This window comes from Lissotriton vulgaris, chromosome 5, assembly GCF_964263255.1.
Source record: "Lissotriton vulgaris chromosome 5, aLisVul1.2, whole genome shotgun sequence".
Lineage (NCBI taxonomy): Eukaryota > Metazoa > Chordata > Amphibia > Caudata > Salamandridae > Lissotriton > Lissotriton vulgaris.
The window spans coordinates 1,923,512,380-1,923,526,404 of NC_141693.1; the positions used below are offsets into that span (position 1 = coordinate 1,923,512,380).

At 45.5% G+C, this 14,025-nt stretch overlaps 1 protein-coding gene across 1 annotated transcript in view; it reads left to right on the forward strand.

The window, feature by feature from the left end:
• Window positions 1-14,025, forward strand: part of LOC147717735 (complement C4-B-like) — a 643,152-nt gene that overhangs the window by 391,058 nt on the left and 238,069 nt on the right. The window contains exon 24 of the mRNA XM_086919877.1: window positions 6,399-6,602. Within this exon, the coding sequence (XP_086776003.1) occupies window positions 6,399-6,602 (204 nt within the window). The remainder of the gene's footprint in view (window positions 1-6,398; window positions 6,603-14,025) is intronic.

The following is a 14,025-nucleotide window of genomic DNA, read 5'->3' on the forward strand; positions in this document are numbered from 1 at the left end:
ACTCCTGCATGTCCAAAGTCTATACCTGGATGTGCCAATCGGCTTTGAAGCTAAATGGCTCAAAGACCGAAATAATGCTCTTAGGGCATAAAGGACCCTCACTTCCTCCGACTAGCTGGCCCAGTTGTTTGGGCGAGCTCCCGAATCCAAAGGAGGAGATTAAGAGTCTTGGCGTCTGGCTGGAGCAAGATCTCTCTTTTAGGACCCAGGCGAAAAAAACTGCGGGAGTTTGTTTCGGTCTCCTCCGCGCAGCTCGGAATGTTTTGCCCCTCCTTCCACCGCAATCTAGAAAGCTGCTTATTCAGGGGTTGATCGTATCAATACTAGACTATAGCAATGCTATTTTTCTTGGTGCACCTGAAGCAACGCTTAATAAACTCCAGCAGATTCAAAACGCTGCCGCACGGCTCCTCAAGAACACCCCAATGATGCGGTCAGCTAAACCTGCATTGAAGGCGCTGCATTGGTTCCCAATGCGCCAAAGGGTCAAATTTAAGTCCCTCTGTATCGCGCATAAAATTCTTCAGAATAAGGGACCTCCCATCCTGAAGAATTTAGTTGTACCCTACAAAGCAAACAGAGCCTTGCGCTCAGATCAGAAACATCTGCTTAGAACTCCCAAAGTCAAAAAGGCTCGAACGGGGAGGAGAAGATTCTCAGTGAATATAGCGATTCTTTGGAACTCACTCCCCCTGAGTCTACGTTCGGAGACTTGTCTTCTCCGGTTTCTTAAACTCCTTAAAACACACCTCTTCCCCAACTAATGCCTGTGATCACGCTTAACTGCCTCCTTTTTATTGCTCTGGAATAAGCGCTGGGATGCTCCAGGGTAACTACGCGCTATATAAAACTCGAAATAAAATAATAATAATAAAATAAATATGCTTAACGAGACTTCGCTTAGCAAATCAATTTTTATGAAGTTATCTACTTAATGAATTACATCACGTATTGAGTGTAGATCTATACTAGAGCATTGATTAACAAACAGAATTTGTTGCCTTTGGGTATGAGATATGAGTAACATTGGAGAATGTTTGATATATACAGCTTTGAAGAAGTTTGCGGGTTAAATGACGCCGGTGCTGTTATATCCGCATAATGTGATTTCACAAAACAAATTACATATTATAATTTCTTATACTTAATAGAATATAGTATGTACTTAGTGTGGATCTACTTGTAGAGTTACTATAGGGGATGGTTTGCCTTTGGGTGTGAGATATGATGAGGATTTGCATGCTCCAAAGAAATAGAAAGAATCTTAATGCGGACACATATTACAGCTTGGTGACTTTCGAAACAGAGAGGAGCATTAAGAACGACACAATAATTTGATAGTGGGATGCCACTCGCAATAGAAACCCTTTGTGGTCCGGAATTATCACCACAAATCAAGTAGGTGTTGGCAAGCATGGTGGGGGATTTATATTTGTTGGTAGTGAGAAGGAAGGTCCCTTTTTAATTTTGACTTCTCGCTCCCCTTCCCTCTCTTTCTTACCTTACAGAGACGTGCTACGCAGGCTAATTAGGTATTTGGAACACATACATGGTTTTGGCGTGTCTTCTAAGTTTCTTCACAATTGTCACTTGTCGGATTGAGATAGCACTAAGTGATTTCATATATATCTTAAACCTTTCCTTGGTTCAGATATCACGCATTTAGAGGTTTTGGTTTTTAATGGCATGGTGCTATCACCCACTAGTCACACTCGGGCAATATGGTTGCACTACGGTGTGTCCAATGGGACCAATCCTTTTCTTCTCTCCATCAATTTTGGTTATAGCCTATATCCTTTTGTAAGTAATTTTTATTGTGCTGGATGCAAATTGACTGTAAACTGTACGTCAGACCAAGTTTTGGGTCATTCACCTTGTGCATGATATACAAATACACTGCTTGATGTATATAATATTTTTTATAAATGATTATAGAAAATGTTCATGCTTGAAAGAATACAATGGTATTTTATATGTTTACACTTATACAGCCTTGAGAAAGTCGCGGGACTACATCCCTGGCGCGACAAAACAAGTGTTGGCTGATGGGAGCTGTGGTGGAAAGCTAAATGAATAAAATACCGAAAAGAAGAAAATCATTGTTTACACTTGTATCTGATTGTGATATATTTCTATCTTCTCTCAACGCCCCGAAGAGTTGCTCCAAGAGGGCACGGATCACCAGTTCCTTAGCTGAGAGAGGGTCTGTGTAGGGGGCTATGCCCTGTGAGGAGAGAGCGGGTGGTTTATCCAGTAGGTCTTTGATGGTGGTATTCTTCTTTGAGTGGTTCGCAGCCATTATGCAGAGTGCAACACCTTGACAGTAAGTGAAGATAGGGGCCTGGTCCAAGCGGTGAATGCCAGAAAGCCCAGTCATGTGGTTAGAGCTCACGGATCGATGCCAAGGGTCTGCAGGGTGTCTTCAGTGCATCCAAGTGAGTGTCGTGCTGCACAAGCGACTGGTCTTGAAATAAGATAAGTTGCCCCAGTATTGGAAGTTTCATAGATTCCCATAGCTTGTACCATTCCCCATCGTCGGAATGGGAGCCTCTGTAAATAAAAAAATACCATAGCAGTAGGTACAAAAGAGAAAGAAAGGCCTAGGCCTAATCTCATTTTGTAGCATATCCACCTCTTTTTGTAAAAGATACCAAAAACCTGCAACAATCAATCAGATTAGCCTCACCTCATAGAACCCTCCTGAGAGAACCTCAGAGCCTCAGATTTTATACCGCACATTGTGCTAAGGGAGTCTCCACTGAGCTCTGCTCAGTTTTTTCTCTACAACTTTGGATTTCAGCTAGTTTCTCTTCAGGATGTCGGATAAAGAAAAGAAGGCTTTATTTAAGACCTGTTCTACCTGTTCTAAAACAAAACCTTTATGTTAAAGACAAACTTAAGGATTGTATTTATTGCTTGTACCTGGACCACAAGGCCACAGATTGTAAAATCTGCAGAACCTTCTCCACCAAGACACTGAGAGATAGGGAAGGAAGACTTTTGACCTGGTTACAGAAGATAAAGTCACGGAAGGAGGTAATTTCAAGTGACAGCGAAGATTCCTCCCCAGCTTCATCATCAAGGAGATCTAAAAAGAGGGGTAGGTCTTCCCCTTCAACTTCAACTGAACCTCCTGCTAAGGCCTCTCAAAAGACGTCTGATAGTTCCAGTCCCACAAAATCTCCTCACTGAGGTGCAAAGGAGAGGGTGGGACTTGTTACTGAGGTATTTTCTACACAGAAGGTGAGCCAAGGACCTCCTGTTGTTTCTCCACCAGCTGAGAAGACAAAAAGTTTCCAAAAAGCCATCATCTGTACCCCAGGCGGGAAAATCGGAAAAGAAAACCCGTTAGTCAACGACGACATCATCAGGTATGTCGACGAAGGCTGCTAAAGTTTACCAGGCGTCGATCACAGCTCCGTCGACGGCCCCATTGTTGAGGGCTTCGACGACGACCGCTTCGACAACGACTTCGTCGACGACGCAGGTTCCACGCAGTGGTGGACTGTTCCCATGAGGCACAGGGTCAAGACTGATTTGCATATGACCATGTCTGAACTGGGGTGGCTTGGTGTGCAAAATAACGATGGATTAAGCCCAGATCTGTGACTGGGGGTGAATGTTTTGCCAATGTGCAACTTTCCGTCCATCATCTTGTGTGTTTTGCTGTTCACCCTATGTGGGAAGGGTATGCTCAGACGTGGGTCCTGTGCTCACTAAGCCACTGGAGTCAAGATATCCTGGCTGATGAAGGCTGATAGCGAGAAACCGGTCCTAGGATGCTCGATTCCGGTCAAGGGAAGACATGGCTTCGCAGTTCGATCTGGATTGTTTCCATGAGGCACAGGGTCAAGACTGATTTGCATATGACCACGTCTGAACTGGGGTGGCTTGGTGAGCAAAATAACGATGGATTAAACCCAGATCTGTGACTGGGGGTGAATGTTTTGCCATTGTGCAATATTCCGTCCATCATCTTCTGTGTTTTGCAGGTGCTTATCTTGGCAAGCTCTCAGGGACCTGTCGATACACTTTTTGGGGTCCTTGACAAATTTTGCTAGGAAAGTAGCCATCCTACGGTCAATCTTCAGTGTCAATGTAAACTTGTCAGCCAGAGCTGGATGTGGGTACTGTGCCCACAGGCTGCTATGCACCACTTTCTACAGAGGTTTGCATCAGCGGTTTGCCACATAGTGTGCCACTTTGTTGCCGGGGACCCTTTCTGCTGATTGGAGATGAAGAATCTCATCTGGATCCAACATATCAGATCCTGCCTCTGCAGCGGGGTTTCGCTGGTGGCAGAGGGGGCAAGACACAGCTTGGCAGATCCTGGAGTATCCCACCTCCTCATCCGACGGCGAGTCCTCATTCTGATCAGGTGAGGGGGGGAGGGTGCTCCAGCAATTCCGGTGAATCAGAAGGAGAGAAAGGTTTTGGGCCACAAAAGGCCTGCTTAAGGCACGCAAAAGCATCTAGATCCACTTCCTCCGCACAATGGCACTTTGCCAGGGCTGGGTCAAACTTTTGAGGTGCTGGGGGCCCTGGAGAAGGCCCTGGGGCCTCCTGTGGTGCCTAAGGGCACATGGCACATTTGTAAGCAGTCAGTTGCACATTGCGCTCTTCATAGTGCCCTTGGCCTCGTCAACTGCCCCGTAAATAGAAGTGCCCACTGCATCATAAAAATCATCATCCCAGGGTAGGCATCCAAAGGTTCCTCATAAATGTCCCCTTCAACCTCCAACCTCCAATAGGAAGGCATACCTTGAAAACAATGACAATACAGGCACCTATAGAGCTTTTTAACCCCCTTTAGGGCTAATGTAGGCAGTTAGGTGTCTGTAAATGGTAGATTGCGAGTTCAGTCAGGGGTTTTTAGTGGGAAAGCCACATACAATATGGGTCTAGGCCCGGGAACACGTCACCCCCACTGCCAAAATCAGTAGGGGAAATCTAGTGCCTGGGAGCATGTTCCCCCACAGGCCCTTGTGGCCAACAACAGTAACATAGACCCCAGGGGGCATAATAATGCACTACCGACCCAAGCAGGGCATCAATGTCGCAAAGCTCAGGGGATTTCCCCAATGGTTTACTGACCTCAGCATGCTGGGGCGTCATGCTCCAGGGCAGAAAGGCTCCAGGCCGAAGCTACCAGCACACAATCCCTGCATCCTCTGATGTGAATTGAAAGGATCTCACATCGGTAGAGCGAGTGTCAACCATACCGTAGTGCCACCAAGTGGGTGGAGGAACGCACCACAAAGCTGCACCAGAATAGCGGCTGCAGAGGAGCATAAACACACGTTCCTGCGGCCATAACAAGCACACACACACAATTAGAGAGGGCTATGGGACACCTGGTGGAGTCTGATTGGCTCATTGTTGGAACTGTTATCTGCTATGGTTGGGCCACTTGTGGAATTATTCCCAAGGACTCATGGGAGTTGCAGTTTGTTGTGCATACTGTTGGGAAAAAATTTGGTTAAATGAATGGCTGCTTTAATAAAACGCAGATAAGCATAATCCTCGTCTCAGGTCTTGAAATGAAATTGGATTGGGTTGGCTATAAGTTGTCCATCAATGAAACCTCTGGTTTTATGGTATCTTCAAAGTCTCTTTGTAAATTAAAGCCCTAAAACAGTAGACTCCACCATCAATATTTCATCGTCTCAACACAGATGATGATTTTTTGCTGCAAAGCAATGTCTGGCTGAGCCCCTTCTGTAGGTCTTTGTCAGGGTATGAAGGGCAGAATCATGGCTATTTCATTCTCATGAGTAAAGCACTACCAACGGTCTTTTTCATGACTACCGCTAGAAGATCATCTCTCCAAAATGCTAAGTGATCCCCTACATGCCTGCAGCAGTGACTAGTAGTGTTCAAGGTCAACATTAGCTCCAGTGCATGGAGGACATGCCACATTTTGTTTCTGCTGTTTCCTCTTATTTATTAAAGTGCATCAGTTGGGTGATATGCCCACATTCTCACTAAAGGGGATTTAACTGATTATTTGTGCAGCGCCTCATATGTTCCTTCTGTGTCCGAAATTGTATGTTTTGCATGCGTTTGCTTTGGTAAGGATTGTATTGATATAGTCCACTATACAATCCTGCATAATATTTTTTAGACAGACTCAAACATGAAAAATTAGTCTAGTGTATATCCCTATCTTATGCCAATTTCATGTGAACGTGGTGGCAAACCTGAAAACAGCTTATTAACATGTTGAAACCAAATCTGTATGTGGTCAGTACCGCTCATGTATACCTAAATATTTGTGTAGTCAAGCCCTTTTTTGGACTGAAGATGGAGTGATTGTGTAAGGTTAGTGAATACGATGGATTACTGGAGGGACAATCAAGACATATCAAGTTAAATGCATTTTCCTCTCTATTCTGCAGCCGACAACTCCATAGAGACTGTCAACAACAGCTTGGCTGCTGATGGAGTGAGTCGCTTGATCCGGGTTCCTACCGGTTGCGCCGAGCAGACCATGATTTACATGGCACCAGGGGTATATGCCATGAAGTACCTAGATGAAACCGAGCAGTGGACCCAGCTCGGTCCAGAGCGGCGTGATGAGGCACGAGAGACTATGGAAAAAGGTGATGTATCGTCAGTAGCAAGGTGTAAAGTTGGCAAAAGTACCAGATGAACATTGATGGATAGTGTGGCTGTTAAGGAAATGCTAAACACAATCACACTGGCGGTTCTGTTGCTGTTAATAACCCACATTGACAATGTAAATTTCTACAACATTGGATTTTTTCATATTGACATGCTTGAATCATTCCCAGTCGTCAGACTGGGCATCAAAGCCTGACGACGGGGAATGATTCAACCATGTCAATATATGGAAGATACCAGTGTTGGAAACTGGAGTAAAGGTTTTTATTTTATTTTAATTTTTAATACATCAATCAAGCTTGGAATGTAAAATCATATATATACTAAAATTCTCTCTACATCTATATTATGTAATTATTACTGTGTTCGGTATCTTGTTAGCTCTAACCTTAGTCTGAACTCTCCCTGCCCCCTTTTCCTTGGAGAAGAGAGTGGAGAGATTTACCAAACCTCTAATGGGTCTTGAAAACATCAGCATCATTAAGACCAGGGCAAAGAATAATGTTTCCAGTGCAGCCTCCATATCAGTGAAGGACCTAGTTTCTGCCATGATTAGAGATCCCCACCTGCCTGGCCCTGGTTGAGGATGCACTGAAGGCAAAGGGAAATGCCAGTTGAGAGTCATGTCTATCAGGTCTTGCTTGACTTTCTTTTTGTATTTCTGAAACTCCCAAAGCAGGAGTTTTTGTTTCACAGATACAACCGCCATGACACGCAGGGATTTTATCCCCTAAGCTTCTCCAACATTGGATCTTTTATGTATACAAGAACGTCATTAGGCTACGAATCCTTTGGTACACATAACCTAGCAGCAAATAGTGTAAAATATATATAGTATACTATACACAGTTCATAAAAGTCCATCAGCCTAAACACCATAGAATCTTTATTAATACAACCACCTCATTTGAAAGAACCCAAGATTCAGCTAATGAGGTGGAAGCTTAAGCTCGCCTACTCCCTTAGAGGCCACCATAGCTCAGATGTCTGCTGCATGTCGGGTACATGTGAGTCCCGTGTCAGAGATCTGCTTTAACATATCAGTGAACCTGAAATTGTTAGTATATATTGGGCTGCCCTGAATTCAAATCAGCCCTATCTTCAGCATTGCTGTACTGTGAATTGTGTTTAGGGTAGATTATTATATTTTCTGGACCAGCAGGGAGATCATTTTATCTGACAACCAACTGTCACCATGACTGACAAAGAGAAGAAATCTTTATTTAAACCTTGTTCATCTTGTGGCAACAAGAAGATCTACACTGATGACCTACAATCTCAGTTTATTTATTGCCTTTATCTAATACATAGTCTAGCAGAATGCAATATTTGTAAGTCTTTCTCAACTAAAACCCTTAGAGAAAGGAGGTTGGCGTGATTCCTTATGAATAAAGAGAATGTTCCTTGTTCTAAAGGAGAAGCCCCCTATTCAGAGGAGGATTCTGTGAGAAGTGCCCCTTCAAGCACTTCCACAAAGGCATCGAACAAGACAAGAATTGGACAGTTCCTGAGCATGATTTATTTGGTGCAGCCTTGCAGCCACCTCCTTTGATAACAAACCAGATAAGTATGTCTCTGAGTGCTACAGAGAAGATCTACTTGTCGTAAAAAAGAAGTTTTCAAAGGACTCATCTTCAAAGGAAACCTCATTGACAACGAGACTGTTGACAACTTCAATTCTTGACGGTGTTGTCGTCAAATGTATGGTTGTCTTCAATGGTATCATCGTCATTGACGACAACCATACAGTTGATGACAACACCGTCAATGTCAAACATTCGGGCAAGAACAAAGAAACTATCCACAACAACCAAACAGTTGACGAGGACCATACCGTCGATGACGGCATACTGTAGATTATGACTTACTGTCAACGACGGCCATACTGTTGGCTACAAAGTCACCATCAACGACATCATCGTTGAGAGCCACACTGTCAATCAAAAACATTGGACAAGATGTTTTTTCACCATTAATGGTGATTGATTTCACTACAGCTCAATTATTGCAGTCAGTTCAAGAAGAAGAGGGTAGTGATTATGCCACGCTGACAGCTTACACCCCAACAAAATTAGATGTAAAATATGTCCCATAGTTTGAAGAGTATGAAATGCCTGACAAAGAGTCCTACAACGAATATGTTTACCAGTAGCAGTATAAGTCTGAGAGTACTCAAATTAGTATGAGGCAGAAACCACCAAGATATTATAGAGATCCAGATATGGTCCATGTGCCACTAGCCTTTTTATCAACATTGCAACAGATGATGGTTACGTTCAACAAGTTATACCACAGAAACCAAGTAATAATTCTTCAATGAGGTTACCTGCTGCACTCATTCTTCCACCTCCTCAATCTGCTCCTTTACCGGTTTCGCCTACTCCTCAGCAGCCGTTGCCGCTTCCTTCTCCTCCAACGACAAGAGAATCTGTTTATGGAGAGGACATGGGTGATGTTTACTCTAATTGTTCTGGATATTCTGATACAGAAGGAGAGCAAGGTGAGCTTCCACCAGACGATGATGGACAAAATGATAATGGACAAGAATGTATTATCCTAAGTGGAAATGATGGGCCATTTCCACTGGATTCTACAGATGATGTTTCACATTTTTTTTTATTCCTCTAATCAGTTTCGGATTTTTATATTACATTTTGACAGTTTTACTGTCTTGGTACTTCATAAATACGTCACACACGGTTCTAAGTTAAGCATATCTGCTCTGTGCAAGAACTACCAGAGGGTGGAGCTCAGGTTAATCTAGTGAACTCTCGAGGGTTTTGATTATTCTGTGAAGTGGGAAGCCCTACCCCAAATAATAATCCAGTTTCTTACAATATCATTTCATGCAGAAACCACAATTGTTTTCATGGTGAAGTAACCAGCAAACCCTAAATTAAACTGTGCTCAACCCTCGGGTATCTTGACTCAGAGCAGTCAGGTTTAACTCAGAGGCAATGTGTAAAGTATTTGTGCAACACTTCAAACAGTAACACAGTCACTCTACAAAAGGAATCCACACCAGCTTTAGAAAAATAGAATAATTTTTAATTAAAAAAAATACCAAACTGACAAATATCCAATCAGTATACCAGAAAAAAATCTATTGGCTACAAATTTATAAGAGGATCCTTTTTAAGATTCTACTACTAGTGTTTAGAGCCTTTAAGTCCACTGGACCCAAATACCTCACTGCCCATCTCTGCCACTACAGGAACTAGAGGACGCTGAGATCATCCACTGCCAATCTATTGAAGCCACCACCCTTTAGACTCATATCCTGTGGGAGAGTCCATCATTGTGCTGAGCTCCAGAGCCTGTAACCAAGTATCCAGCTCTCTCTGCTTCATTGATCCTGAAGATAAATTATAAAAAAATGCTCAAAAACATGTCTTTTTGTCCCTGACACCCTCTGCTACTTCTTAATCTAACCACTCCATCAATCTGTTCCCTTTCTTCCCATCGCCTTCACGGAAGGATCCATGTCGGTCCCACACTTAGAGCCAGGATGCTCAATTGTGAGTGACAGTGTGCTGTATAAGCTTGATATTCGTTAATTGTAAGCAATGTGGCTCCTGCCACTGCCAAATGTCAATAACGGCGCTTGTCTATAGTACCTTGAGCATGACCACGATGCCAAGACCTGTGCCGATTTTGCACTGTGCACCCCAAAGCCTTGAGGGAGCAGTCCCTCAACCTTCTCACTACTTGGTGTGCGAAGCCGCAATGATCTTGATCTTGCGGAGCCACTCCCAGCAATCGTTGTCACAGTCGAAGTCATCCGGGTGTTCGAGTCAGTCCCACAAATAAGTAAGTAGGCGAAGAGGTCTTTGACTTCACCCGTCCGGTCAAGTCATCCGACGAGATGGGGAAACTCAGGACTCTAGGTGTGGCACTACAGTTGAGCCCGCACCAGGGCCATCTCCGTGCCTCTCAGAATTTCTTGGAGCCGGAGCAACCCACATAGAACTTTGTGAATTTTATGAGGCCAAGCTCCTAATACTTAGGCAGGAATTACTGATAGAGTGGCTTCGGGCCCAGTGGCTTATGAATGGACCCCTCCTGGTTTTCCATCGATGAGTATTCCTCTGGTGCCAGTCAGCCCCCTTGGATCCATGGATGGATTCAGAGCGCTGCTGGTCGAGCCACCTAGACCTTTCCTGGCACCGGCTCCAGTGCTGACATCCCGGTGCCCACTGGGCGCACAGTTCCCATACTCATCCCAAATCTGACACAGAGCTGGATATGCGTTGCCTGATGCCGACTTCGTTGCCAATTGGGGGCAGACCTCCCAGGTCAAAGCCTGTGAGCTGAGACTTGGGGAAGATTGGGAGGGGCCACTGGACCCTGATGAATACCAGCCCCTAGATATCACTAGGAACACGGGGTGTGAGGATCTGGCAGATGCTAGTGGACTGGACACCTCCCCAGATAATGGCTTGGCCTCTCTTCCTACTGTAGGAGGAATCTCATTTACTGCAGGAGGGAATCTCATTTACTAAGGTGGTGAGGAAGGCAGCATAGACCAGCTACCAGCTGTGGCTTTCAAGACAACTGCCTCTACTGAGGTGCTTCATCCAGGAGTCACCATATCCAAACTGCTTCTCCCATTTGATGAAACCCCCACGGACATCCTACTCATGGCCCGGTCCAAGTCCTGTACAGGAGTGTGAGAAGTTAGCCTGGCATATGATGTCCACTAGTTCTAGTGGGCACCTTGCACCAGTCTAATTGACCCTGAACTAGCAGTCATCAGGTTAAGACTTCAGTAGGCGAGTTACGCGAGTTGTTTTACCAATTATAATCCCTTGAATACCAAATGAAAGGACACCACACAGGGTATATATCAAATATATATGTATTTAATCTAAACACAACCCCCCTGCACTCTTTATGAGGTCAGAGGTAAAAATACAATACAAGTCACACAATTAATATACGGTAAGTTGCACAGTATGCATTATGCCCTAGGGGCCTCACAAATCATATACTAAGGAAGTGGTATAAGAACCACAAGAGAATTATAAAGCAGGCCTGGGGCCTGTGGAATCGCTGGGCTACTCTAAACAACCAAAGGTTAGGAAGGAGGAGGCCCACGGGAGACGTGTGCAGTGTCTAAACACAGGCGCAGGTTACCATTGACTTTCTACGGGAAACGTAAAAGTTACAATTATACAAATTAAGGACACTTCCGGATGGACTAGGATGGAACCCTTTTAAACTAGGACACTTTGAGAGTCAAGACCCATGGGAGCACTGGAGTACTCGTGTTACCTCACCCAGGGAAGCCGGGTGCATAGGTATATTTTCGTGTCGGGTTTCGTCGTCGTATTTTTTGGCGAGCTACAAATAAGTGCTGCAGGCGACCAGAGGAAAAGTGACCGGGTGGATCCAAGGGTGGATCGAAGATCTGAAGAACCTGAAAGCAGAAGGGACAGAGTCTGGGTCACTAGCCAGTGCCCAGGAAGGAACCAGGAAGGAACCAGGCGATGTCGGGTGATTTCAGGTGAAGTAGTCAAACTTGTCGCTTCAGCCACGAGGTACAGGAGGCATCGACGATAGCCAGGCACTGGATTCGAGCAGCCTTACGATGGATATAGTTGACTGTGGTGTCAGTATCCGGATTGGACCCAACAAGCCTTGGCAACCGCAACCCACGCAGGATGTCAAGATTGGCTCTGTTGCAGACCAGCAAGGTCTGTGGCGCTTCTCCTTTGCAGGGAAGCTGGAGCAAGCCTGGAGCAACCAGTAAAGCGAGTTAGTTTCAAAATGGAGTCTTCAGGGGGCTCACTATCCAAAGGACTAGGAACCAGGAAGACGTGTTGGGCTCAAATGCAAGAGCGGGACCCATGGAACACTTGGGGGCCGGGGCTTCGGCGCAAATGGTGCTCGGGGCTGGGGCTTCAAGCCCTCCAGTGCAGGATGTCGAGGAGTTCCGGTCGGTCCCACGTCTCTCGTGTCCACCACGTGTCTCAGCTTTGCTGGGGATGTGGGTTGGGGTCGGAGATGTCTCGAAGTCCAGGTCCTGTGTCGCATTATCTTCGGGATCCAGCAAGAGCGTCAAAAATGCACACCGGCAAAGTTGCTGTTGGTGCCTGTTTGAGCAGGGTGGTCACTCCTTGACCACAAGGGAGATGTCTTCCGTCTTCCGGTCGAAATGGAATGTCGAAGGTCCAGGATTCTGTATAAAAGTTTCATCCAGGGAAATCTAAAGTCCTAGGAACTCAGCTCCTATGCATATACTAAAGTTGTGTGCTGGACTATCTGGCTAGGTCCCTCCTTTGGGTGGACCTAGGCAGGGGGTGGTTACCCCCCTTCCCTTTGTCCAGTTTTGGGCCAGAGTTGGGGCTGAGTGAACCAGCAACTGGTTTGAACCGGGTTATGCATGGAGCACCTTGTGTGCCCCAGGCAGTGTCTGGAAAAGCATCTGCTGATGCAGCCCTCCATGCCCCAATAGTCATAATCCTGTGTGGGGAGGTGTTGGCACCTCCCTGGATAGGAAACCTATTGTCCAGGCCTCCCCTGCCGGAGTTTCGTCCAGCAGCAGGAGGTCAGACTCGTGTCTGTGGCAGCAGCATCCATTTTGTGATGCTGAGGCTCTGTTTAACTTTAACCGGGTAAACCAGTAACTACATGTCTTCTCCCTCTAGAAGGGTGGAATGCTACCCCCGCCTCCAGGACTGGCGGGGGGGGGGTATAGTATTCCAAAGTGTTTGACACCTCACACAACATGTTTTGTTAAAGCCAAACCAAAGTTAGCATTAACTGCGAGGATTATAATGCACTTAAGAGTATATGGTATGGCTATATCATAGAACAGCCATAAGAGATCGTTCCGAAAGCTGCAGAGGGGCTCAGCTCATGCTAGGCCACCCTCTCACATAAAACTAAGCACTCTATAGGTGTATATATGCCTATATGTATATATAGATATAGGGATACGATATCTAAGTATGGGGTGATTACACCAACTTACCCAGGCTGTGTGAACAGACCTGTGGTGTCAGTTTGGAAGGCATACCAGGGGTGGCACAATACATGCTGCAGCCCCTGGAAGGCCTAAGGTGCACCTATGCCCTGGGTACCTAGGGTACACTTATACAGGGGCTCACAAGGGTGACCCAGTAACCAATCTGGTATGTACCTAAAGTACATGGTATCAATTTAGAGAGAGAACAGCTGGCCTGCCGCCATCACCCTCCAGTAGTGCCAGCAGACTGCCATAAGCTAGGAAGTGTCCCGCCAAAAGGTCATACTCCTCTCGCAACTGTTCATAGGGTAATAGGACACCATCTTGGAATAGTGCCCATAGGGGATTCGCTCCCTACCCCTGCTCTACCCAGCAGGCTCCCAAAGGGCTCAAGAGAACTCAATAGAATTTCAGGAGAGTAACAGTCTAGA